The sequence below is a fragment of the Rattus rattus genome, chromosome 1 (assembly GCF_011064425.1).
Source record: "Rattus rattus isolate New Zealand chromosome 1, Rrattus_CSIRO_v1, whole genome shotgun sequence".
NCBI classification, from domain to species: Eukaryota; Metazoa; Chordata; class Mammalia; order Rodentia; family Muridae; genus Rattus; species Rattus rattus.
In genome coordinates, this window is record NC_046154.1 from 257,052,444 (window position 1) to 257,078,672 (window position 26,229).

The window sequence follows — 26,229 nt, forward strand, 5'->3', positions numbered from 1 at the left end:
ATGAATGAAGGAAACCCGGGTGACAGCCATTTAAATGACACTGAAGAAAAATAAAAGATGGAAGATCGTGATTCACAGAACCACTACAGACACAGTCTTGTGAGCCCAGAGATACCTGAAGCCAAAAGATGAGACCAAAACACAATCTCCCTTGTGAAGTCAGCCTTATTCCTAATTGCTTTGGACAAAGGTAGTAACTAGAAGCATTTTCCATGACTGGGAAGACATACCACCCCCCACCTAGTGTACCTACAAAGGTGAATAAAAGACACACTCAGATCAATAAAGCAAGACTCAGAAATCAGGAGATTAAAAAGTTCACATGGTCCACCACTGACACCAATCACAGGCCATGATGGATACATACCTAAAACCCCAGCACTAAGGAGACTGAGGCAGGAAGATCTCCAGTCTGAAGCCAGCCTGTTGCTGTGGCTACACAGTTGAATGCAAACTCCCAGCTCTGTCCCTTGATTTTCTCTGAATTATGCAAAGGTCTCCTTATGTAAATGAGGCTCTAGTGTCACCTGTGGTTGATTAAGGATGGCCAGAGAACAACCAGCAGCAGTGTGGGAAGGATCACTGCAGCCCATCCTCAATGCAGGATCATTCCTCTTGGTGGTCAAAGGATTCCAGGATGGCTTCAGTCCATCAGGAAATGGACTCCTTGATTTGACCAGCATTAGAAACTACCAATGAAACTAATCCTGCTTTCTGCTAAAGCACCACAAACAAAAGAGCAAAAAGAACCAGAGGGCAAAATGTGCAAAATGAGTGGATCCAGGGGAGAAGGGTAGCCAGACACCAGGACAGATCACTATGTATCACAGGAACCTTGCCGCCTGTGAAAACAATAAATGTAAATGGGCCAGCTGTCTCTATTTAAAAAGCAAAGACTGTCAGGTCAGTTGTTCAAGATAGCAATGGTTCAGAGGTGTCCAAAGGCACTCTAAGCAACACAGGAAAGGTTTAAGGTGAAGGTAAAGAAAGTTATACCAAGTTATGGAAACAAAAGAAAAACAGAAAGTAAGACATAAGAAATTGGAACATTGTGTAATCATATGTCGGTACAGTTAATAATTATATTTGTTCATATATTATAGTTCAATGAAATGAAAAATGTCTGGTATCTCCACAGATGCCAAGCACACCAGGGACACAGTTGAGGAAAATGGGATTGCAGATGAAATGAACAGAATGGGTGTTTGAAGTTGAGGTTAAACAGGGGGTTTGAATCTAAGAGTTATATGCATCTCTCAGATCTGAATAATTGCCACCAAGACCTGGAGTAGGGAGAAGCAGGGCATAGGTCCTGTGAAACACACCTTCCCACAGATGCTTTTGCAATTACCTATGGAAACTGGTGCACAGACAAGGATGTTGCTAATGTGTTGTTATTTTCAAAATCTCCACAAAGATATCATCCCAGACTTAAGAGGTACGCCAGCTTTCCTTTCTAAACTAGATCATGAGCTGTGCTTCCTTGAGGCCACAGAGAGTTGAAACCAACTTGCCTTGCAGCAGTTTCTCAGGCTAACTCAGAGGTGACCTGGCTCTCAGGGCCTTCGTCTATGTGCATATAAAATAAGCAAGATCCTACCTCCAGGGTTGGTGCCACAAGTGAGTCATCACCTGATGTGATAACTGAACTGGGCAGAGTATGCTGGACAATCACACATGGAATTAGGGTCCCATTTAAGATGAAGTAGAAAGAACTCAGTGTGTTCAGTGAACAATGTTCTTGCTGTGAGTGGGAGGGTATCGTTGCACATCAGAAACAATAAAAGTAAAAAGAAAATAATTAATCAATTATGTAATTCATTTAAAATAAATAAATAAATAAATAACCACCCTCCAAAGAGAGGAAACATTAGCATCAAAATTATTAATTAGCTTAAAAAGAAGCACCTGGCATTGGTTGCTGTATCTTTAATAATCATAGAAAGACGTGATTTTTTTTTTAACCTCCAGTTAGCCCTCATTTTAAAGGCCAAAACATAAATTTAGGAAGAGGATGTCAATCTCACCCTTAGACTGTTTATACACTCAGGAACTGCCACCACATTCATCAGGATCCCGGTGCTTTGACTGCATGCATGATTTTTTTTTCTGTGTAGAAAATTACTGAACGTATCACAGAAGGGGAAAAATATTAATCTCCTGTAAACTTTCCAGGCCGAGGGAGTTTGATGGGTATGTTTAACATGCAGGACTCTTCTGCCTCAATACTGAGACACGTGCTGCCAAACTGCCAGGTTAATTTGGGAGCCTTGGAAGTCCCGATTGCAGGTGTATCCTCGAGAATGGAAAAGCAACAGTGCTTGTTTCCGCAAAGTCTGAGGCTGGTGACTCGCGGTATGCCAGGGCATAGGACTCACCCAGCTGAGTAGCCTTGGGGCCTGAGTCCTCAGCTGTCTGAGGTGCTGCAGGCCCATCTGGGTTCCTGCCTGCAGCATGCCTTTCCCAGTCACACTGTCGAATGGGACGCATGGCATCTATACCTACAGGAAACTCCGTATCTTGGACTCCACAGTCCTTGAAAAGTTAGACAAAGCCAGTGGCCGCAAAGGAATTGAGTTATATTTTTAATATTTCACAGTCAGATAATATGAGAGACCACAACAGGAAAAAAAATGTGGAGTTCCTCGTGTAGCCAGTGCACCTGAAAGGCAGCAGGCACACAGTAATTAACACTGGTAAATAGTGAAAACCAACTGAACGGCACCAGCATCCTCAAACCTTAGCCTAGCACAGTGGGTCTGGTGTTCCATTCCTTGTGCTGTGTCCTTGTAAAGCCAGAGGCATTGATTGTTCTGCAGGCAGGCACAGGCCTGGAGGGAGGCCATCCGGGAGCTTAGGCCACCACCTCTGATCCCTCATTGGACATTCTTGAAAACCAAACCGAGGGCCCTGAATATCTGAGGTGAGAAGTGAAGCCTTCGTAAGCCTCAGAAACTCAGTTCAAGGCCTCAGAAGTAACCGATTGGACCTGCTACCAGTGTATTTATTCAGTTTGGAGGGTTTTGTTCCCATTCACACCGTGTCGTGTTTGACAAGCAGCGATCCATAGACCAGACCAAGCTATCCTGGTTGCAGATAAAGCCATGGGAGGGATCACTCGTGCTCCCTCACACCTCTGATGCTGTCATTTCCGTTAAGTTTCCGAGGAAATCCCTTGAGGCTTTACAAAGGATTTTGACATTTTATCACCGTAGTTCAGTCGGAGGAGTGTGCATGTCCGTGCCCTGTGACAGCAGACATGTGACTCCGAAGTTGACATGGAGTCAAAGGTCATATGTAGGTACCTGGTTCTGGGCTTGAGACTCCAACCAGGCCTGAGCTCTGACTCCTGCCACTGGTCCACATGAGATGGGGTGGAAATCGTGTGGGCGAAGTCCCAGGCTCCAGATGCAAGCCTGGTGATGGTTAGTGTTTGTCACTGCTGTCTCCTGGCCCATGGAACAGACCATGTGTCCCTGAAGTGGAGCTAAGGGTTCCTAAGAATTGCATTTGGGACACATCAGAGCATCAGCCATTGCTGTGAGGATTGGCTTAGTCCTTTCTGGGTAAGGGCGGAGGGAAGTCAGATTGGATTCTTTACCACGTGCTGTGTCCCAGATAAAATTCCCTAGGGACTGCAGAATGGGGTGAGACCGAGGTGGTGAAGACGAAGCACGGATGAGCACCGAACGAAGTTCAGAGGGAGGCTGCAAGTTCAAACCCAGCCTGCAAAATGCTCCCTGAGACCGTGAGCTGGGCGGTGTTCTCTATGAGCACAGGAAATACCGAAAGTGGCAGATGCATGGATGCACCCGACCTCTCTTGCAGCCTGGCTCTGTGGCATGGAGCGGCCAAGCATTGCAAATACCACAGACCTGTAGCCTAAGGGGAGAAACCTATGGGCTGAAGGTACAACTCCATGACAGATCATATGCCTACAACGCACAGTGCCCTTGGTTTAACTCACACCTCCCTTTCCCCTCAAAAAGTAATCAGTGTGCCAAGTACATATTCTACTGAAAACATTTTGATCAGTAGCCCATCATACAGCTGAAAAGGCACAGGTAGAGCCATGGTAATCTGGAGATGGGTTGGAGCAGTTGACAAAGCAGGCTTACTGTGTGGTGCAAAGACAGTTCCCCAGAGGGAAAGGGATAATGTATATGAATACCTAATTCCCACAGTAGCAAAACAGGAATGCTCAAGACATGTGGCGATCATTCTCAGACGATAGCTGATAAAAAGACGGATGAGGCATCGGCCATCAGAGACATTGCAGTTGGTTTTATTTCCTTCCGGCTACCTCTATGACCTTCTGGAAGATGCTAGTATATATAAGCCCATCCGTCTTTTGGAAGGCATAGGGACAGCATCCATCTGGATAATCACAAGGAACCCAGTGTAGCCATTGCTCAGAAAGATGAGCCTAGACTTAGCGTAGGACCCAAAGGTCCCCTCCTTATGTCTTTCTACCCACAAAAAGAGGAATACCTGTCCATACATGTGCATACCTATTCATCGTGGCATTGTTGATAGAGCCAGCAGATGGAGAAGGTCAGGTGCCCATCAGTGGCTGGTGGGTAACTGCAATACTTACTTTAGCTGTGAAGAGGACTGGGTGCTGGTGCTTGCTACCATGTGGTGCACCTCGCATGGTGAGTACCGTGTGGTTGTTTGAATATGCTTGGGCCATGGGAAGTGGCACTATGAGGAGGTGTGGCCTTGTTTGAGTGGGCGTGGCCTTGTTGGAGTAGGTGTGGCCTTGTTAGAAGGTCATCACTGTGAGGGTGGGCTCTGAGGTCCTATGCCCAAGCTCCACCCACTGAGGAAGAGAATCTCCTGCAGCCTTCATCCGGATGCAGAACTCTTGGCTCCACCAGCACCATGTCTGCCTGCATGCGGCCATGCTTCCCGCCATGATGATAGTGGGCTGAACCTCTGAGCCCATTTAATGATTTCCTTTATAAGAGTGGCCTTGGTCATGGTATCTCTTCACAGCAATGAAACCCTAACTAAGACATACTACTGAATGCCTCTATAACATGTCCAGTCTGAGCAGACCACAAAGATAAGAAAATGGGTGATGACTGATGGTGTGCTGTCTCACTGAGGAGACAAAATTAAGCTAAATCAGACTGTGGTGGTGATTGCCCAGTCCTATGACTATAACCTAATCCATTGGTTTAATAGGATTCATGATTAAATATCACAAGATACATAACATGGTCTCAGTGATGCAGCTACAGTGGACATACAGATGTTGTGTCTCCCACTCATGGAGATTTGCCCCACATCATCCCACCAGCCTGAACTCAAAAGCCCTCTTATGATACACTTTAGTGTGGCGGAGACTTGCTTGATGGGATCCAAGATAGCAAAGGTGAAGCAGATACCTGTCCTTAAGCCCCTGTCTCAGCTCCCAAGAGGGTCTGTACCCCTGAAGGTATCCAGAGTGTCTCAGCTCCTCCTCTCCCTTCAAGATCCTGTGCCATGGATCCTGTGAGGAATGATGCCACCCCACAGACCTCACCAGGGACCATCCTCACTGCTGACAGTCAATTAAGTGGGAAAGGAGGGTAAAGCTAGGGGTGTGACAGCTAGATACGCTCACACCTAACATCATTATTCCAATTTAAAATGTAAGAAGCTAGCTCCTCAGGAGCTGGGTGGATTGGTTCTCTATTGCTGCGTCACGAATCCACAGAATAACGACTCTTCTTGGCATGCCTCTGTGGTCAGGGTGTCCCACTGCCAGATGACTTCTCTAGCTGGTATACACTATAGCTGCATGTACTCAGATGTATGCCCTACCCCAACACATACAAATTCATACACATAACTCACTCAAATGCATTTGTGTGCACTATCTCAGTTACATATGTGCAAACAGGCACATGGACTGCATGCACACATGACCCATACATGTATGTATCATACCTGCAATAACATGTATGTATATACCACTCCCATATGTGCACACACATGCAAACACACACATACACGCACACTATGCCAATATTTTTCCATAGAATCTGCTACTGTTTTTCGTTTGTTTTGCTAGTTTGTCTGTCTGATTTGTTTGGTTTTGGTTATTGTCATTTTTTGGTTTGGTTTTGGTTTTTTGTTTTGTTTTTTAGTTAAACTTGTGTCCAGACACTTTGCTAAAGGTGTTTATCAGCCATAAATGTCTCCTGCTAAAACATTTGGAGTCACTTATGTATACTATCATATCACATGCAAACAATGACACTTTGACTTCTTCCTTTCCAATTTGATCCCCTTGATCTCCTTTAGTTGTGTTATTGCTCTAGCTAGAACATCAAATACTATATTGAATAGATATGGAGAGAGTAAATAGCCTTGTCTTATTCCTAATTTTAGTGGAATTGCTTTAAGTTTCTCTCCATTTAATTTTATGATGTTGTCTATAGGCTTGCTCTATGTTGTGCATTTATTATGTTTAAGTGTGTCTCTTGCCTCCCTGATCTCTCCAAGACTTTTATCATGAAGAGGTGTTAGATTTTTGTCAAAGGCTTTTTCAGCTCTGTATGTGTGCGTGTGTGGTGTTTTGCTTTCAGTTTGCTCATGGGGTGGGTTATATTGACAGATTTCCTTATATTAAGCCATCCCTGCATCCCTGGGATGAAGCCTACTTGATCATGGTGGATGATCTTTTTAATGTGATCTTGGATTCAGTTTGTGAGAATTTTATTGAGTATTCTCACATAAATGTCCGTGAGGAAAATTGGTCTGTAGTTCTTTTTCTTTGTTGAGTCTTTGTGTAGTTTGTGTAGCAGGTGACTGTGGCTTCATAAAACGAATGTAACAATGTTTCCTTGTTTCTGTTTTGTAGAATAGTTTGAGGAGTATTGGAATTAGCTCTTCTTTGAAAGTCTGGTGGAATTCTGTGCTAAATCCATCTCTCCCAGGGTGGTGTTGTTGCTGTTGTTGTTGTTGTTGTTGTTGCTGTTGTTGTTGTTGTTGTTGTTGTTGTTGTTGTTAGACATAAAGGTTGAGAGTCACTACTCTGAGCATCCTGCCCCCTGGGCTTCAGTATAGAAGCTCATAGATGTACCTGTTTCCACTCTCAGGCAAGCATAGCCCTTGACCCATAGTCAAGATAATGCGTTAGAGGCCCTGAGGTGGTCGATGGTAATCTAATCTAGCAGTAACACCCCAACTCATCTCAGATGTAAGGACCTGTAGCACTTGAGTCCTGCCTGGCTTTGTGGGATTCATATGGTGACAATGTGGGAGATCCCTTTGTCACAGATGGATAGATGGCTTCTACCAGCCTAAACTTATCTTGTAACAGGTCTAAATGCAAAACTCCTGAAATGAAGATGTACACAGAACCAGCTCCCTTAGTAGCCTCTAGGGAGGAAGACCCTCCCCATCTTGTCAATTCTCCGGTGGCCAGAACATTCCTTTGCTCAAGACTGCACCATTTCAGTCTCTGCCTCTGGCTTTGTGTTAGCTGTTTCTAAGTGCCCTGTCTATATCTGTGTTCAAACCTCAAATCCTGCCCTTGTAACAACACCAGTCATTAGATTAGGGTCCTCCATAAGCCAGTGGGACTATATCTAGCCTTGATTACATCTGTTAGAACCGACAAGACCAGGGTAGACAGGTCATCCCTCAGGGGATACCAAGAGTAATCTCCTGCAATCTCTGCACAAAGTCACAGAGGCATGAGGACCCAGGTGGCATCCTGGCATCCACATAACCTCAGCTTGTCTCCAAGACTAGCTGCACATGCAGAGCCCTCTCCCTGAGAAGAGAGTGGGCCTCCACTCCTCTCTGGTTCCTTATTAAGGAGTTTGTTTATGGAAGATCAATAAATATTTGATGGAAGGATGAATAGCTGTGGGCAGATTTTCCGGGCCAGCCCAAGACCTTCCTCCAGGCCTCCTACGATTCCTGAACATAGCTCTGGGTCCCAGTGGGCTCTGTACTGCTTCAGTGATCACATCCCATTTTTATAAGCTCAGGGAGATGTTACCTGCTAATTTTATCAGGGCTGTTGTTTGCTGTCGGGCCGTTAGAGGCTGCAGGCCTATACTGCACTCTGCCTGCATAGTGTGGTGGCACTGGGTCTTGGTCAACCTCCAGAGCACTTGTCTTTGGCTGTCGAGAGAGCGATTTTGAGATAACCTTCAGTCACTGGCACTTCCTAAGAGAGAAGCCTTATGTCCTGCAGGTAGGTGCTGGCCCTCAGGAGGCAGGGTGGTGCTGCTTACTGTAGATCCCCACTGGCCTCAAAGCAAGACCAGCTACATGGAGCTCCACCATTGGAGATAGGGTAGCAGTCCTGGGAGTGGAAACTAGTACCTTTCCTGAAGCCTGCAGTTGCTTCTGCTACTGTATGTTGGAGAATTCCTATTCAGAATCCCTAAGCAACACCCCCTCTACAAACCAAGCTAAGTATCTTACACCTGTCTGAAAGTCCAGATCCGATCTGACCTTCCCACAAACCATGAGTGTCCTGCTGCATTCTCAACCAGCCTGGAAGGACAGGAGGTAGCTCCATGGTGTTCCTGGGACCACCACCAGCCAGAGATAGTATCCTGGATGCCTTGAATCTAAGTACAAGTGACTCCATACCTAGCTCTGTCACTGTGCAGGCTCATTATTCTAGAAACATCTTTGCTGTCTATAGTGAACCATCATGCCCCCTCATCCAGTTATTGGCATCCTATCAAAGTGCATATGGTACTCAATATTCCAGGGCTGGACCCTGTGTGTTGACTGTAGAAATGACCCAGAGCCTTTGAATAAACCCTGTTTCCATTTTCAGCAAATGCCTATCCTATTATTTTGGTGCAAAGCAGTCCCTGTTGTCAAGAACCCCTTCTGCCCACCCCAGTCATTGTGAGTGCTGAGCTGGAGTCTACAAGATGTCAAAGTGACCTCATGACTAATAAGTGATTCTGTTGCCCTGGGACCACCACGGTCAGACTGTGACCCCAGGAGTGCCTCTAAACACTAGCACGGCAGGAAATGGTCTGGAGACATACTACCTGACAGCTGCTTGCTTCTGGTGGCTTCTCATTTCCGCCTTTCTCAGGGAAGTTTGCAGGCTGATCTTTCTTGTCCTCATCCACTAGAGCATCCCTTGTGACCCAGTGCATGTTCTCAGGATCTAAGTCACAGTGGTGGATGTAGGACTCTCTGCTTGGTATCCCATCAGGACATGGTACCTTCTGGGGGTAAGCAGTCTTCTCTTCTGGAGACAATGGTCTTGTTCCAACTGGCAATTGCCCCTCCCCCATATGTTAATAACATGCTAGCAAGCCTAGAATGGATCCACTTGGCCATGAAGGTTTGAAGCCTGGACTCCCCACTAACTGCCCCAGTACTGCAAAAGTAGCCAGAGACACCCCAGAATATCAGGAGGGACAGAGACATTTCAGAATATCACCTAATGTCTTTTTCAGCATGGGCTACCACCTTCTGCTGGTTCTCAGATATCTTCTCTCATGATGTAAATGTGTTTGGACCTGGGGAAACTGAGGTATAAGGAGGCTAAAAAGCAATCGGCAGCACAACAGATACTCTACCCTGGGAAAGAGACTAGCCTTAGCCCCTTCTGTGTAGCAAGGTAGCTCAGATCATCAAGAACAAAATAAGAGGAACCCAGAATAGACTAGGAAGGTCATAAAAAGATGTACAGGTTCTCATCTCTGAAGCCTAATGGTCACCATGGTATTGGAACTTGATGCCTTAGACCCGTGGCTCTCAACCTTCCTAATGCTGCAACCCTTTAGTACAGTCCCTAATTTTGTAGTAACCTCCAACCATAAAATTATCTTCATTGCTATTTCATATCTGTAATTTTGCTAAATATCTGATATGCACGATATCTGACGTGTGACCCTACCGCCAAGGGTTCAAGATCCACAGGTTGAGAAGCACTCCCTTGGATTCAAATAAGCTGTAAGTTGGGCTAAGGCTAGGACTCAAAACCAAAGAAGTCCCCCTGTTGCTGTTGCTGCCACCCATGGCCAGATGTGTTCTAACACCCAGACATAAACAAAAGGCCTGAGCTGGTCAGTGTCCTGAGCATCCTGATGCCCCATTCTCCAGAGCATTCACTGCGTGTCTGGAATAAACCCACCTTGGTCCATGTTTCTGGTGTTTTATGATCGCTGGGATTAAAAGCATGTGCCACCATACCCAGCCATGTTTTATGATTTGAAATTGGACCACAAACTCTGTCAGGTCTCTGTGGATCTGAGGCTTGACATGTGTCAAACCCTGGCTCCCTATGAGTTCTGCTTTCCTTCAGGAGATGGAACAATCCAGAAAAAAAAATGAGATGGTTAAGAAAAGGCTGCTGCTGAACGCCGCCACTCCTTGTGCCTTCCTGATTTTACAAGGACTTCCTGCGGAATGTGCTCCTCTGTAAGACCAACACACCCTCACCCCAGTGTCACCTGAAACGCTTAATGAGGACAGCAGGAGTCACACCCATAGCAGAGCAGAAAGCTTGCTTTTGCATGGTGCTCTTATGTGGCCAGATGGAAGGCAAACCTTGTTGTCTACCTTAGAGAATGATTGGCTGCAGCATCCTCACTAGCTCTGAGGCCTAGAAGTGCCCAAGCCATGTCCTTGGATGTGAACCGTGTCCACACCTCACCACACTGTTTTCCCTCCCTCAGAATGGAGCCGCATGTTCCATTCTGAGTGAGTTGACTGTTCCAAGCCAACGGCCTCAAGATTCACTAGGATTACTCTTAGAGCCACTGTGGCTAGTGTTCAGGTATAAAAAGCCCCACACTGGGAAGACAATAGCAGCCTCCACCCTTGAGGTGGCTATGACTAAACCAGAATGTTCTCCTCAGGTGGGAACGTGCGACCACCACTCTGCTTAGGCTGGTTACAGAGGGAAATCTCATGAATCTTGAACCTGGGACTCCTGTAACTGATGCCAGGAAAGTGGCCTGAACCTGGTGACATAGTGTGGGACAGCAGTGCCAGTCCCAGGAGTCCCATAGTGCTCTTCATTAAGAAGGCCTGTTGTCTGGGCTTGTGCTTATTGGTCTTGTCAACTTGACACAACCTAGAATCATCTGAGGAGTCTCAGTGATAGGTCGTCTACATTGAATGTGCTTATGGCTGTGTCTCTAGGAGACTGTATTTAAAAAGGTAGTTGATGTGGAAAGGTCCTGTCTACTGTGGGCAGTACTACTCTCTAGGCACAGAGTTCTGAACTCAGAGTGATGTCACTCATTCCCCTAAGTTCCTGCCTGGACTTAACCACCACGATGAACTGTGACCTGAAATTGTTAGCTGAAAGAACACCTTTGCCCCGACACTGGGTTTTGTCCAGATATTTATCACAACGACAGAAATTAGATTCCTCAGGGCTTGTCTCAGCTGGCACAGGTTGTTTTACTTCTAAGTCGAGTTCAGTTCCTGTCTGGGCACTGACAGCCCCAGCAGGGCAACAGCAATAGCATCCTATGAACTGTGGTCGACATGTGGTGGGCCTTAGGATGTGGGCATGGACATGACCTCTCTGTCTAGAATGTTCCCAATGGGTCAGGGAAATACTCAGCACCACCACTAATTTAGTGTCAAGTCAGACGTTCAAGAAAGAGGGCATTGTAGTCAGAATGAACAGGTACCTATGACATCAAGGTAGGATGAGCAGCTCAGACACGCTTACCAGGACCCCTGAGTTCAGCTTGAAGACCTTGGCAGGACTGCTTCAGCCACTGGCAGGGGGCTGGATATCTGGGTAAAAAGGCCTCTGTGGTACCCTTCTTGAAGATGAAACAGAAGGTGAGGTCAGGTAGGGTAGGACCAAATTGATGACTGTGAACAGGAGATGGACAGGCCCAAGTCATTCCAGATATTCATAGGATATGAATAGGTCAACTTGAACCTTATGAGTTATTCAGCAGGATCCCAACAAACCTGCGGACCCTGGAAGGTCTCATGTGCCCTGTTAACAGGGTAGGAAGTGGGTATTTGTCATGGCCCAAACCCAGCATGTTGTGCTCAAGCAAATGGAGAAGGCGTCCTGTATATCCCTGAGATCTGGCTGGCTGTCCTTAGAACACCATGACATGGTGGTTCCTAAGGATTTGAGTAAGAATAGCGTGGAGGTTGAAATGTGTCCCCACATGACACTCTTCCAGGACTTGGCTGTGGAGGTGACCCCTCCATTTACTTCATGTTGGACCAGGTACCTCCATGCTGCAACCATGGGCAGGACAGTGCCAGGACTCTTCCTGGCCACAGAAAAAGCCATGTGCCACAGTGTGTCCCTGTCACAAGGTCCTCAAACTGCAGGTACTTCTGGGTCCCTGTGGACTCTGTCATTATCCTAGGCCCATCTGGACCTTGCTGTATCTTAGGGCTATAGCAGTGAAAGCCTGTGCTATACCTGGAAGGGCCAGGTGGACCAGTGGGCAGTCACCACCTGTGGTCAGGTCATCAGATGGCCACAGGTTACTGTCTGGAACCATAACTCAGTATATGCTAAGCTTTGCTATATACCTACCTTCTTTCTGTGGTCTGTCCTCACTTTGTCCTTGAGTACAGCCTCTGGGGACATCATAATCCTCATACAGTGTCTGATGTTCATGAGAGTTTTGGAATATGTTGCTGTCTGAAGACTGTCAGTCCAGGGTTGACTACAGGCCAGCCTCTTGGGGCTCTCAGTCCATACCAAGCAGAAGGATGCTGGGCTGTCACCTGCATGTTAACACACAGCTTAGCCTCTGCAGCAGGTTTCTCTCTCCCTGTGTATATAAGACATTTGGTCTCATAGCTAGCTGAAAAGGCAGACTTTAGATTGTGCTGGCCCAGTAGGTAGGGATTATAGATACTCATCATGTATCTGGGGACATCCAGCACTGGGAAGGGCCTGTGTCCAGCTGGACAACTGGGAAGAAGGATATGAGGTTAAGGTGAGTGGGAAAGCGAGTTAGGATGTAGCTAAAGGTCTAGGGCCCTAGAGGGTGAGATTTGTAACCAGCTCTGGGCATGCCAAGTTACAAGTCAAATATAATGGGCACACACATGGAACACAGAAGGCATATTACAGAGATGACAACTGTGACAGTCAGTGACATATGAGTCACAGACACTTGGAACGATGGGAGCAGGGTGTCAGCCAGTCATACATAAATCTTTGGCTCTTAGACCCTCTGTCTGGCCTCCTGCATCAAAGCTTGACACTGAAAGCTCATCATAGCCCCACTACATGAGCCCAGAATGCCTTGCGAGTCCTTCTTTTTGTGCCCCCATCATCAGGTGCATTGCAGACTAGGGTGCTCTCCCGGGACCTTGCCAGTCACCCTGCCTTCTATTCAGACTGGTTTGGAGGTAGCTAAGTAGAGTCTCATTCCAAAGGTCCTGGCCTTGGGAGTCCTGCCCTACAGTGGCCATTCTATAACACTAGGTCAAATGCAAAAGTGGACCTTGAATCTTTGTCATACTGCCTCTGTAATTTATGGGCAGCTGCAGTAGTGGTATCCAAGCTGGGGACACCATGAACACCAAGCACAATTGGCCTCATCCACTGGTCACTGGGAAGGACCATTCAGTGTGCCTTTCTATCCAACATGTATGTGAGGACCCTTGTCAGAATGACAGTCACCTCCCTGAAGAGTTTACAAGCCAGCCCCAAGGTCTCTCCAGAGATCTTTGGCATCCACTTGTACCTGAGGCTCCTCGAGGCCTAGAAAGGGGGAAGGGACCCACAGTGCCTGTTTCTGTGGATTGGATATTATAGACGATCCAGAACCAAGTGGTGAAGAAGCCACTGCTGTAAGCCATCTCCAGAGTAAGTACTCACCAGAAGAAAGGACACAGGGAGAAGTAGGGAAGACATCTCAGAGGACTCAGTGGCCCACAGGAGAAATTCTAGAACTCAGCCTTCAGAAGCTGGGATGGACGATACGGCCTGGACTATGTATCTCAAGACCCTGTCTCAAGAAACAAATGAAGGAAGAGAAAGGGAGGCCTTCTTTTTATCTAATGTGATATAAACAAAAGCAAAAGATATTGGACCATTGGCCTACAGTAACTGTTCTGGGGAGACACAGATCCTGTAAGAAAAAAAAAAAAAGAGGGTTGGGGATTTAGCTCAGTGGCAGAGCGCTGCCTAGCAAAGCGCAAGGCCCTGGGTTCGGGCCCTAGCTCCGAAAAAAAAAAAAAAAGGAAAAAAAAAAGACTCAGTGGTTCAGTGGCAGACAACCACAAAGGCTCAGCTTACTCAGTGATCATAAACATTTTGGGCAAAGACGTGACATGAGATGTGGACCCTCGCTTCGTTTAAAAGCAAAACAAAATAAAACAAAACACTGGAGGCCCAGTAGCCAGAGCACAGCATTTATTCTGTGGCTCTGCAAAGCCCACTGTCAGCATAGGAAGCACTGAATGAGTATAGAACATTTATATCCTGCTAATGCAGATCTCTTCTCCCCTCCCTGACTCCCCAGTAACCAGGAGGGTTTGATTTTATACATCATCTGGGTCTTTCCCTCTGCTGCTTGGGTTGGTATATTTCTTATTTGTAAGACTTAATGTACATGAGTGTCGGTCTGCACATGAGTGTTTGTCTACCACTGTGTGTGTGCAGTATCCATGACATCCAGAAGAGGGCGCCGGTCCCCTGGAACCTGAGTTTCAGATGGTTGTGAGCTGCCATGTGGGTGCTGGAAACCAAACCAGGGTCCCCTGGAAGAGCAGCCGGTGCTCTTAACTACTCAGCCATCTTGGCAGTCTGTGTTTGTATATTTTTTAATTTGTCCTTCGAGAGTTCCCGACGGTGTGTTTTGACTATATTTGTGTTTTGAAAACATGCATAGGTTCATCTCTGTATTTTCTTTTGGTTGGTTGGTTTTTGTTGTTCGGTACAGGATTTCTCTGTAGCCTCGACTGTCCTGGGACCCACGCTGTAGAACAGGCTCATCTTGAACTCACAGAGATCCGCCTGCTTCTGCCTCCTGAATGTTGGGATTAAAGGTGTGCTCCACCACACCTACTCATCTTTATATTTTATACCCTACTTTTGTTTGTTTGTTTGTTTTATTTTTAAATTGTCACACCAAAGAATTTATCTTTTTTAAGTTATTAGCACATTAAGTCACAAGTTTCATCAGAGCTTTTTCATACCTAGAACCATTATTCATTCTTACACATTCCTTTCCCCCTTTTCCTTCCTCATCTCCTAGGCCCCCTCTTTATACCCTTCTTTCTCCCAAACAGTCCCCCCTCTGTTTTCTAATAACATGTCCCATTAACCTTTCTCTCCTCACACCCACATCCCTCCTGAAGATCTCTTTCTCTCCCCTCATGATCTTCATGGTCTCCTAGATGTTTTCAGAGCAGAGGGGTGTGTGTGGTGGGGGATGGGGGGCTAAGTTCCACATATGAAAGAAAACATGTGGTTTTTCTTCTAGAAAAGAAAACATTGTTTTTCTTTTAATTGCATATGTGTGTGGATATATTCATGTGGGTGCAGATGCCCAAGGAAGTCATAGGCATTGCATCTCCTGGAACTAGAGGTTCTTGTGGTTGTTAGCTCCCTGGTGTAGGTTCTGGGAGACAAACTCTTCATGTGTAGTATGTGCTCTTAACCACTGGGCTGTCTCTTCAGCCACCATCTGTGTCCCCTGAGTCTTGCTTCAGTTAGCAGAATGATTTCCAGTTGCATCCATTTTCCTGCAAAGGTCACAAATTTAATTTTCTTCATGGATGAAAAAAGTTGTGTGTGAGGTGTGTGTGTGTGTGTGTGTGTGTGTGTGTGTGTGTGTGTGTGTGTTTTCCATTTCCTGATAGTTATGGCTCCATTTCCTGATAGTTATGACCAGTGCTGCCTTAGCTGTAGACAGGAGGAGAGCACCTCTGAGGTGTGTTTACTTGGATGTACCCAAGAGTAGTACATCCGGTCATATGACAGTTTTGTTCTTGGTGTTTTAAGGGAACCCTGATTTCCACAGTGGCTGCACTAGTTTTCACCCCAATCAGCCATGTTGAAGGGTTCCTCTCCAACATCGTCACCAACACATGTGGTTGTCTTCTTTTTTGGGGGGGGGCTGGGGATTGAACCCAGGACCTTGCGCTTCCTAGGCAAGCGCTCTACCACTGAGCCAAATCCCCAACCCCGTGGTTGTCTTCTTAAGAGCTGTTTGAAGAAATGGTCACCCAGAGACTGCCTCACCTGGGGATCCATCCCATATGCTGCCACCATCCCCAGTCACTATTGTTGATGCCAAGAAGAGCTTGCTGACAGGAGTCAGATATGGGTGTCTCCTGAGAGGCTCTGCCAGAGCCTTACTGATACAGATGAGGATGTTTGCAGCTAGAAAAGGGAACCCCAATGGAGGAGTTAGAGAAAGACTGAAGGAGCTGAAGGGGTTTGCAATACCATAGGAAGAACAACAATTTCAACCAAACAAACCCCACCAGAGTGACCAGGGACTAAACCACCAACCAATGAGTACACATGGCTCCATCCCCACGTGTAGCAGAGGATGACATTGTCCAGCATCAAGAGGAGGAAAAGCCCTTGGTCCTGTGAAGGCTGGTTTCCCTAATTTAGGATATTGCCAGGGTATTGAGGTTGGAGTGGATGGGTAGGAATGGAAACATCCTCATAGAAGCAGGGGGAGGGGGGAAGGGTATGGGAGAAGGGAGGAAAGGGGGATAACATTTGAAATGTAAATACATAAAATATCCAAGAAAAATAAAATTATAATTTAAAAAAACATTTTGAACTGGGGTGAAACGGGGTCTCATACCAGACCAGCTTTATTTCCATTCCTCTGGTAGCTAAATTGGCCACTTTTGTCTCTTCCTTTGAGAACTGCATGTCTTGCTTATGGTTACTGTTTCTGTGATGACCATAACCAAGCAAGTTGCTGAGGTGAGGGAGGGTTTGTTTGGCTTACACTACCATTCAGGGTTCATCACCAAAGGAAGTCAGAACAAGAACTCACACAGGACAGGAACCTGGAGACGAGGGTTGATGCAGAGGCTGTAGAGGGATGTGCTTACTGGGCTGGGCCCTCCCCCATCGATCACTAGTTAAGAAAATGCCCTACACACTTGCCTATAGCTAGATCTTAGGGAAGCATGACGTTAGCTCGTGTCAAGTTAACATAACACTTGTTAGCCCGTTTTTTGGTGGTTTGGGGTGTGTGTGTGTGTGTGTGTGTGTATTTAGTTTTTCCTGTGTTCTAGATGTTAATCTGTCTGACATGTGGTTGGTAAACTTTCCTTTCCCTTGGACAGTCTGCCTCTTCACCCCGTTGATCTTTTCCATGGCTGTGCAGGTTTTTAATCCAGCTTGCCAACTCTTAGCAACTCACTACAGAGTTCCAGTCCTTTTCAGGACACTGTGTCCACATCGTCAAGTGTTTTCTGTGTTTCCCTCCACCAAGTGTTTTGACATTTCAGGTCATCTGCGGTCTTCGATCCATTCCTTATTGATTTTGTCCAAGGTGAGAGATATGGATCTAGTTTCCTGTTCCAACCGTTCATGGAGTAGAGACTAAGTAGACAACCCAAAATCAACCCAACAAAAAGTCGTTTCTCTGAAAAGGTAAACGAGATTGGCAAATGCCCTTCCACACTAATTCCAAGTTGAAAAGGTTAGAGACCAGTGGAACTCAGAGGACCGTGATGGGACACTTTGAAATTATATTCCAATAAGCCTGTAAAGTCTAGAAGAAATGGAGAAATATCTTCAAAGGCGAACTAACAAAGTTAAGTCAAGAAGGTATAAACAACTTATAAGGTTCTACCACAAACAATGATATCAAAGCAACAATATATCTCCATATGTATCAATATCCAGGACCAGATCAGATGGACTCTGCCAAATTCTACAAACCATGAAGAAAAATATCAACACTTACCAAACGGTTCCACAAAATGGAAGGGATATGCTCAAATTCATTCTCTGAAGCCATCATTGCCTGATAACAAAACCAAGTGAAGATACCATTTTAAAAAATTATGGACCAATGAACATAAATACAAACATTCTTCCTTTTTAAAAATTTTTTTAATTTTTACTTTATGGGAATTGATGTTTTTCCCTGTGTGGATGTATGTGTGAGGGGTTTGGATTCTCTGGAGCTGGAGTTGTGAGCGGCCATGTAGGTGCTGGGTATTGAACCCAGGTCCTGTTGAAGAACAGACACAGGGTTTTTCCGTGTAGCCTTGGCTGTCTTGGAGTTTACTCTGTAGACCAGGCTGGCATCAAACTCAGAGATCCACCTGCCTCTGCCCCCTGAGTTCTGGAATTAAAGATGTGCACCAGCACCACACAGAAATTTTAATACAGTCCTTGCAAATTGAATTCAAGAAACATAACACCATGACCAAACTAATTATGTCCCATGGGTGCAGGTATGGTTCAATCTCCAACAAATCAACAAGTGTAATTCAATATACAAATAGATTCAAGGACAGAAGTGCATGGTTATCTCAGTAGACACAGAAAGGGGCTTCGACAGTTTTATGATAAAAGCCATGAAGAAAGTCAATAGAAGGAGCATGCCTCAGCACAATGAAGACAGTAGATGGCAGGTGTGTAGCCAATGTCACATTAAGTGGGACAAGGGACTCTGTTTAATTTAGTGTGGGCATCTTGGCTACAACAGTGTAATAGTTGCCAACAATGAATTAGTTAAACCACTTTGGCTCATGCTGAGAGCACAAGAACTCTCTGGATTCATGAATGAAAGACACACATGTCAACTAATTTTGATATGCCTTGACTAGCTCAATGGCTGGGCATTTCTAATTCTCTCTGTGGCTAGCATACATTTCCCCCTCCAACTTTCCTGTGTCAACTTGTTAAATCAACATTTCATCTCTGCCACTCTAGACCCAATCGAGGGAATAGCCCCTAGGGCCATTTTCCCGAATTCTTACCTGGCTGGTTGCTTTCTTTCGTGCAGCTCTTATATCTGATCCTTCTCGCTCCCAGTCATGGCGATTTTCTGTTTCTCCTCTCTCCCCCAGCCCCTTCCCACACAATCTAAAAGTCCCACCTCCATCTTTCTGCCCAGTCATTGGCTCTATGGTAATTCTTTATTATCAGTGGAAGCCAGCTAGGGACAGGGACCCTCAAGTTTGGAAGTGCAGCTTTTCGGGAGCTGAAATTAGACAAAACACTAGAACCAATCCCCAACAGTTACCTTCTATGGCTGTGTCTGAACACTGACCAAAATTAACTTAGAGAGGAAAGGGCTTGCTTATATTTCGAGTCCTGATCTAAGTCCATCACTGATGGAATGCAGGGCAGGAACTTTGAGGCAGGAACTAAAGCAGAGGTCATGGTGAAACACTGTTTACTGGCTTGCTCCCTGTGGTTTGTTTAGCCTGCTTTCTTACACAACCCAGGACCACCTGTCCAGGACTGACCACCCAAAATGGACTGAACATTCCTACATCAATCATTAATCAAGCAAATGTCCCCCACAGCCCAGAAGGATGGAGGCATTTTCTTAATTCATGTTCCATCTTCCCAGGTGATTCCAGCTCATATCACATTGACAAAAATCTAACCAGCACCAAGAGCAAGAGAAGTGAATGAGTGGCCAGTGTAAAACAGGAAACAGGAGGCAAAATCCCTCCTGTTTGCAGAGAGCATGACCCTCTGTGTGGAAGGTTCTGGTGACTCCACTAGGAAACTTTTGGTCCTGATAACACTTTTCAGCCAAATAAAACCAACACGCAAAGTTCAGTGGTCGTTCTATATACCAATATCAAATATGCTGAGGGAAAAATCAGGAAAATACTCACTTTTACAATAGCTTGAAAAATTCATTGTAATAAAACTCATCAAGGAAGTGGATTCATGCTGCAGTAATAACATCATGACACTAAAGAAGAACATTTAAGACACTAGAAGATGGAGAGGTTTCCCGAGCTCCATCATGGATAAGTAAATGATCCATGTTTGTTTGTCTTTTTAATTTATCATGCATCTGGCCATATGATCATAATCAATCCACAGATATAGTGTGGCCCCCATTAAAATTCCAATGGTGATTGTCCCAAGAAATAGAGAAAAAGAATTCTACAATTCATACAGAGGCACAGACCATGACAGCTCAAGCCATCCTAAACAGAAAGAAAGAACCATCCAAGGGATATCCCAAGACCTGACCTCAAGTATACCACAGAACCATAGAGGCAGAGCAGAATGTAGACTGAGATAGAACAGAGGGCCGGGGAATAAACCCACCCAGCAGCAGAACCTGATTTTAAACAAAAAGTACCAAGAGTTTACATTAGAAAAAAGACAACCTTTTCCCAACAAAGAGCACTGGACAAAAAGCTGGATATTTGCATGTGGAAGAATGAAACTAAAGATTTTGATCACAGTGTGTGCAGTTGGATAGGATGGGATTTTTTGTGTGTAGACCAGACCTATGAATGGGAACCTGTAGAATCAGGGCCGTGTGGTTGTCACCCAAGTAGTAGGGAACAAAGAAGCAGTTGTCGAGTTTGGGATGCAGAAAGGAGACCACAGTAGGCCCAAAGTAGTTCCATCACCATGTCCACCACAGAACATGTGATCACCGTGAAACATTGCTCCTGACTTAATCTGCAATGGTAACTGGACTTAAGGTCACAGCCTGTGTCCAGCAAGCCAGTCTCTGCTACCTAAACTCAATAGGCCAATTTAAACAATCCAATTAATTGTGAAAAGCAGAGGAGGGAGAAAAAAAGATTGATTTATTTAATGTGACTACATTGATGTAAAGACTGCCTCAGATCCATCCTCGGGGTCCTGAAGTGAGGTAAAGGTTTAAGGGAGCAGTGTTATACATATCTAAGCAATGTTGGACAATGTGTGGTCCCACTCAACCTTGACCCATCATTGTCTCTTCTGTCTTGTCTTGTCTGTAAGGTGGCCTGACAAGTTGTAAATCTCAGGTGTGGGGAAGTGTCCCCTCTATCTGTCTCAGGCTTTAATTTTCTCTTTTCCCAGCATGAGATTATTGGGGCAGAATTCTGGATTTTTGGAGACCATTGTTTAGTGGGACAACCAAATGAGAGCAGCAAACATCTCTAGAATATCTTCAACCCTGCAGGCTGGTTCAAATAGTAGGAAGGCGTTCTTTCAAAACCTGAACCTGTGTTCAATGATATGTCATTAAACCCAGGGCCAGGGGATGAGGGGACACAGCTGCTCACACTGTTATGTGACATTCTTGTTTTAGGCCAAAGCAATGGTACACTGACAGTAGATGGAGCTGGAAGACACAGGTCAAGCTGTCCCACATTATGAGCCTCCCAACAGAAGACCAGGGGCAAGTGACATTACAGACTTCTGGCTTCGGGGCACAACAGAGGAGGGTGGGAGTTTAAGAGACTTGAGCTGATCGTAGCCATGATCAGCAGCTGGCTCAGAAGAGACCACACAACACAGGCTGGCCAGGGAACCAATGAAGAAAGGACTCAGGGGATCCCAAGAGAATGTCCACTCAGAACCTGTGACAACAGGTCTGTGTATATGTGATGGAACCAAGGCCCCCAGGCAAAGTGTACTTCCATGCCTAGTATGTCCAGTGGCAACTGTCCTAACTTGAGCTGTGGAGGAGAGGCAGAGACAGAGCACTGTCAGCGTGAGACTGAGACTATAGCCACCAGCCTCAAGAGGACCTGGGCAATCCCCTGCAGTTGGAGCCAGCCCTGCCCAGCTGCCGTCAAACTCCAGCCCCAAAACTGAGCTTTGGAGCTGCTGTTGTTTGAGTCATCCATGTATAACCATCATGCTGTGCCCATAGTATATACAGCCATCATGCAGACCCAGGCAAGTGCAGAAACAGAAAGGCTCCGTGTGGAGTGGCCAGCAGGGATAGCCCTCGGGGTCGGTGCGAGGCAGCTTGTGAACTGTGTCCCAGCCAGTCCATGCTCTGGGACAACCCCACTCACCCCTGAGCAGCCTGAACAGTGAATCCTGTTCTGTGACTCTGGCACCTGGGACAAGGAGGAGACAGCCAAGAGCTTCAGTTTCTGGAAAGGGTTGCTACAGCCAACCATGCCCTAACAGGCAGAAGGTTTTAGGTACAGGAAGGGAGAGCACACAACGATAAGCATAGACAGCTTGGTCTCTCACCGTGAAGAATCTTCATGGTTCTGGGAGCATGGAAGGGGTTTAAAGATGAACGAGAACAGACACCAGCTAGGATGTGTGTGTAGTGGGAGGGGATCCTGTCCCTACACCACAGATGGAGTAATGCTAAGACCTTCCTCATTGTTCCTTTCTAGAAAGAGCAGAGGCTGTTGCTACGGAACGGTGGTGGGAGAGCAGCCCCCAGAACACATCTAAGAAGAGTGAATTTTTGATAATTCAACAATATGTTTCTCTTCCAAGGAGATGTCACCAAATAACAAATGTGTCCAGTCGCAGCTGTTGGTTTTCCCATGTTTGCAGACGGCGCCCCCCCCCATCCTATCATATCTAACAATCACCTTCCATAATGTGCTGCAGACACAGACCACAGATCCCATCCCAGCTCAATACAACAGCGGTGGGAGAGGGAGGGCTGAGCATCCCCGAAACCCAGGCCAAGGTTGCCAAGCTATGGAGGCAGGCAGGGTGGGGCAGCCTTAGCCTCTGATGACTACGGAGGGAATGCTATGTGAGCTGATCTTACGTGTACACTGTCAAGCGATACTGATAGGAACACTCTGAGATTTCCGGGTGCAGTTTTCCCCAGGCGTTTGGTAAGTATGTGGAGACACAAAGGACCGACTGCCCCTGTGAGTTTGCCGGGCCAATGGAATGCAGCTGCCTCCGTCATCCTGTGGTCTCCCTGAAGCCCCTACCATGGCATATGACTTAGGCCACTCAGCAGCTGGACCTCACTCTATGAGTACAAATCCTGGGGGTGGGAGGAGGTGTTGTCCATGTTGGACGGATCCTGTGTTCTGGAACTGTGGTGTCTTAGTGCCAGGACACCTCATCAGGGTGGCCGGGCTGGATTGTTACTGGCGATGTCAGAGTCACAGCTTGAGACCTGGCAGCCCCAACACATAAGGCCTAGCATCCATCCATCCATCCTAATACAACAGAGACCAACAATGTTTAAAACATCACACACACACACACACACACACACACACACACACACACGAAAGCAGATTTATTCATTCGGCATGGACCTACTAGGAGGAAGAACCAGAGGTCCGATGATTCCTATGTCTGTAGGGTACATTTAGGTGTGGAGAGCAGGAGGTACATTTCTACCAAACCATCTTGGTCAAGGTGTGCTGGCTCCCATTGTTAGCCTATCACTCTCTCAGCTCAAGTCTCTACTGAAGCAAGGTGATCTTCTAAGGTGGTCGGAATTCTGTGGGTGCTCTTCCTGAGAGACAAGCTTTTCCTGTGCCGGCACCAACCTTCCACCTGTCCCTCCTGTCCCTTCTGTCCCTGCAGATGTCTTAACTCTCTAGGGTCTGGTTGCTGAAGGGTAGGAGTGAGATATCTTCTCTCCAGCCAGAGCTGCTAAAGGTTCAGGGGTGAAGTGCCTGCCCCCTGTGCCAGTGTGGGACTCGTGCTAAGTATGCCAGTTTGTGCCAGGCACCCTTAGGAAACTGAAAGGACCTAGACCAGCTCTGGCCAACACAGGCTGGAGAGTATACAGAGGTTCCTCTGGGTTCCCAGCAGAGGGCAGCCTCCCCTGGGACACAGGCAGAGTGGTGTTTCTGGGGCTTAATCCCCAGCCATCCAGGTCTGCAATCTTGGTTCAGAAAATGTTTACCTTGCCCGTCATGGGCAAGAGGAAGTGTATGTGGCAGGGATGTGACTCTGAATGGCTTTAGTATGAGGCTGACAGCTCTCTGTCTTTGCTCCTCAGGTCTCCTGACAATCGCAGCCCCTGCGGTGCCCCCTGGGAGTGGCTGTGGCTCCCCGGAGATTCTACACCTCAGCCACGGTCCTCCATCCTATGTGGACACCGCTCGACCTCCCCCATCCACCCACTGTTTCCCAGAGGCCTAACAAAGACATCCCAGTTCCTCGGAGCTCTGAGCTTAAGTCTGTCCAGCTGAACCCAGGAGGCCGGGACTCAGACACACATGTCAAGGGTGGTGCCAGGAATCAGCAATACCTGGTGTGTAGAGCCCGGCTGCATTCATCCTCACTAGCCGCTTGCTCCCTGGAGTTGGAGGACCAGAACAAGGAGACTGCGGCCCGGCCAGCTGAGCCACGACACAAGGTCCGGGGACTGTCAGGTGCAGAAGCCACCACCTCCTCTGTCCCAGACTGTCTGAATCGCTTTTATTTTCTTATACTTTCAGTATACTCAATAGACCAAAGAGCAAATCTATTTTAACGTGGACACATCCCTGCTGCCAAGAGTTCCCCCGGGTTTGATTGTGGGGCGGGGGAGGGCACAGTGGCAGACATGCTGGTGGCCCAGGCACCATGGAGAGGGCATCCAAGGCCAAGACCCCCGCCCCACGAACACTGCAGCGTGCCCTAGGAGGATGGCTTTGCCCAGAAGGACACCACCGTGGTGCACCTGCAGGACCCAGCAGGGGCGTGGCCGGCAACAGCCCCCAGCGGACAGCAAGGGCCCCGGACACAGACCCTTTGCCCCTGTGCTTAGACCAACTCTATCGTACTAAAATCACTTTCTGTTTTAACCAGTTAGACATGCCTCTTCCACAGCTCCATTTTTGATAGTTGGATAATCCACCATTTGCCAAGAGCATGCTGGGTCTCCCGTGACTGCTATCTCATCTGATGCACCATTTAGCTCCAGAAAGCAAATTAAAGAAAACTGAAGTAACCCTGTTTGAAAGAGATCATTAAATGTATTTTGCAAAAGCCTAAAGTTATATATTTAACAGTTTTTATATGTTGTATATTTGTAGAAAATCCTATTTAACATTTGACAGCAGGTCTGACCATCCTGAGAGTTGTGGCCAGGCCCCCTGGGAGCCTGGAGACTCTGGAGTGGCCATGGAGGACCTCAGAGCAGACACGGAGGGGCAGAGCTGTGGGTGAAGTGCAGAGGAACCCACCCATTCTAGGAAGCTCTGACTCTCTTTGCTTTGGTTTGGTCTGATAGCTCACGTCCCCCTGTGAGTCTGTGTGTTGGTAAACATTGCGTATACAATATTTTGGTCACGGATTTTGGTCCCCCTCTCTCTCTCTCTTAACCCCCTTTGCCATCCATAGATCTTGAGTCCATGTACGGCCAACTTGCCCTTCCCAGATGAATGGCCCCCCTTCATTCTCAGAGATCCTTGTTCTCCACATTGGGAGGCTGAGACAGCAGGGTTGGAGGGGAGGTGGGGCTGGGGAGCAGAATCGCTGTCCTTGATTGTCCTATGCTGTGGGGCCAGAGGCTATCAGATAAGGGACAAACACAGTCCCCATTCATATTCCTGAGTTCTGCTAAAAGTATACTACCTACACGTCCAATTAACATGACTATCATGCTAGTAATATACTACTAAAGAAAAACATTTTTTTTAAAGAAATGTATTTAACTCCAGTATAGAGATGCCGTTCGAGCAACCATAGGCTAAAAGGTAGGAAAGAAAGCTCATTTCTGTGAGACCCATTCCAGCATCCATGTGTCCTCCCTTCACTCATGCAGACGGATGAGCATCCTGGGCAGGGAGATGAAGCTGACATGGGGGTGGGGGGATTCTCGTCAGAGGAGGTGGTCAGACAAGGCCACTGTCCCACAGTGTCGGGCTCCAGTGGCCTGTGTTACAGGGGTCAGCAGGGTAGGAGGTTTCGTTTCACCACTGAACCTCAACGCCTGGACCTCCACCTCCCCTTGGCTGTTTCTTTTGAAAGCATAGAGACCTTCGAGGGTAGAGACCGGGAGACTTAAGATGTTACAGCATATTTCCCCCCACCCCCTTGTTTTACAGTATCCGATTTTGTGTTGATTCAGCTAAATTATGAAAATAAAGAAAAAAAAGTCCTTTGATAATCATGGCTTTTGTTCCCTGGCCGTGGTGTCCTTTGAGATGGGAATAGTTTGTGTGGCTGGTGGGGACAGTAGGTGGGCACCGTGCACTGGGTCCTTCCTGGTCACAACACCTGAGGCTGACACCATCTGCAGCTCCTCCCCATGGCGTCATCTAGGAGTTGAGCGCCAAGGATTTCTTGGCCTTGCACCAGTGGGCTCTGAAGCCACCCCTGGGTGTTCCCAGGGTTTCTATACCGTATCATAGTAATGCTAAGGTGTGCCCAGCACCCCCAGGATGGATCCCTGC

At 46.8% G+C, this 26,229-nt stretch overlaps 1 protein-coding gene across 2 annotated transcripts in view; it reads left to right on the plus strand.

Annotated features, from left to right (window-relative positions):
* The window catches only part of Tafa5 (TAFA chemokine like family member 5), a 219,488-nt gene extending 193,545 nt beyond the window's left edge, over nt 1-25,943 (plus strand). For both annotated transcript variants that reach the window (XM_032919235.1, XM_032919243.1), the window contains exon 4: nt 23,847-25,943. In XM_032919235.1, the coding sequence (XP_032775126.1) occupies nt 23,847-23,855 (9 nt within the window). In that variant the 3' untranslated portion in view covers nt 23,856-25,943. The remainder of the gene's footprint in view (nt 1-23,846) is intronic.
* The last annotated feature ends 286 nt before the right edge of the window (nt 25,944-26,229 follow it).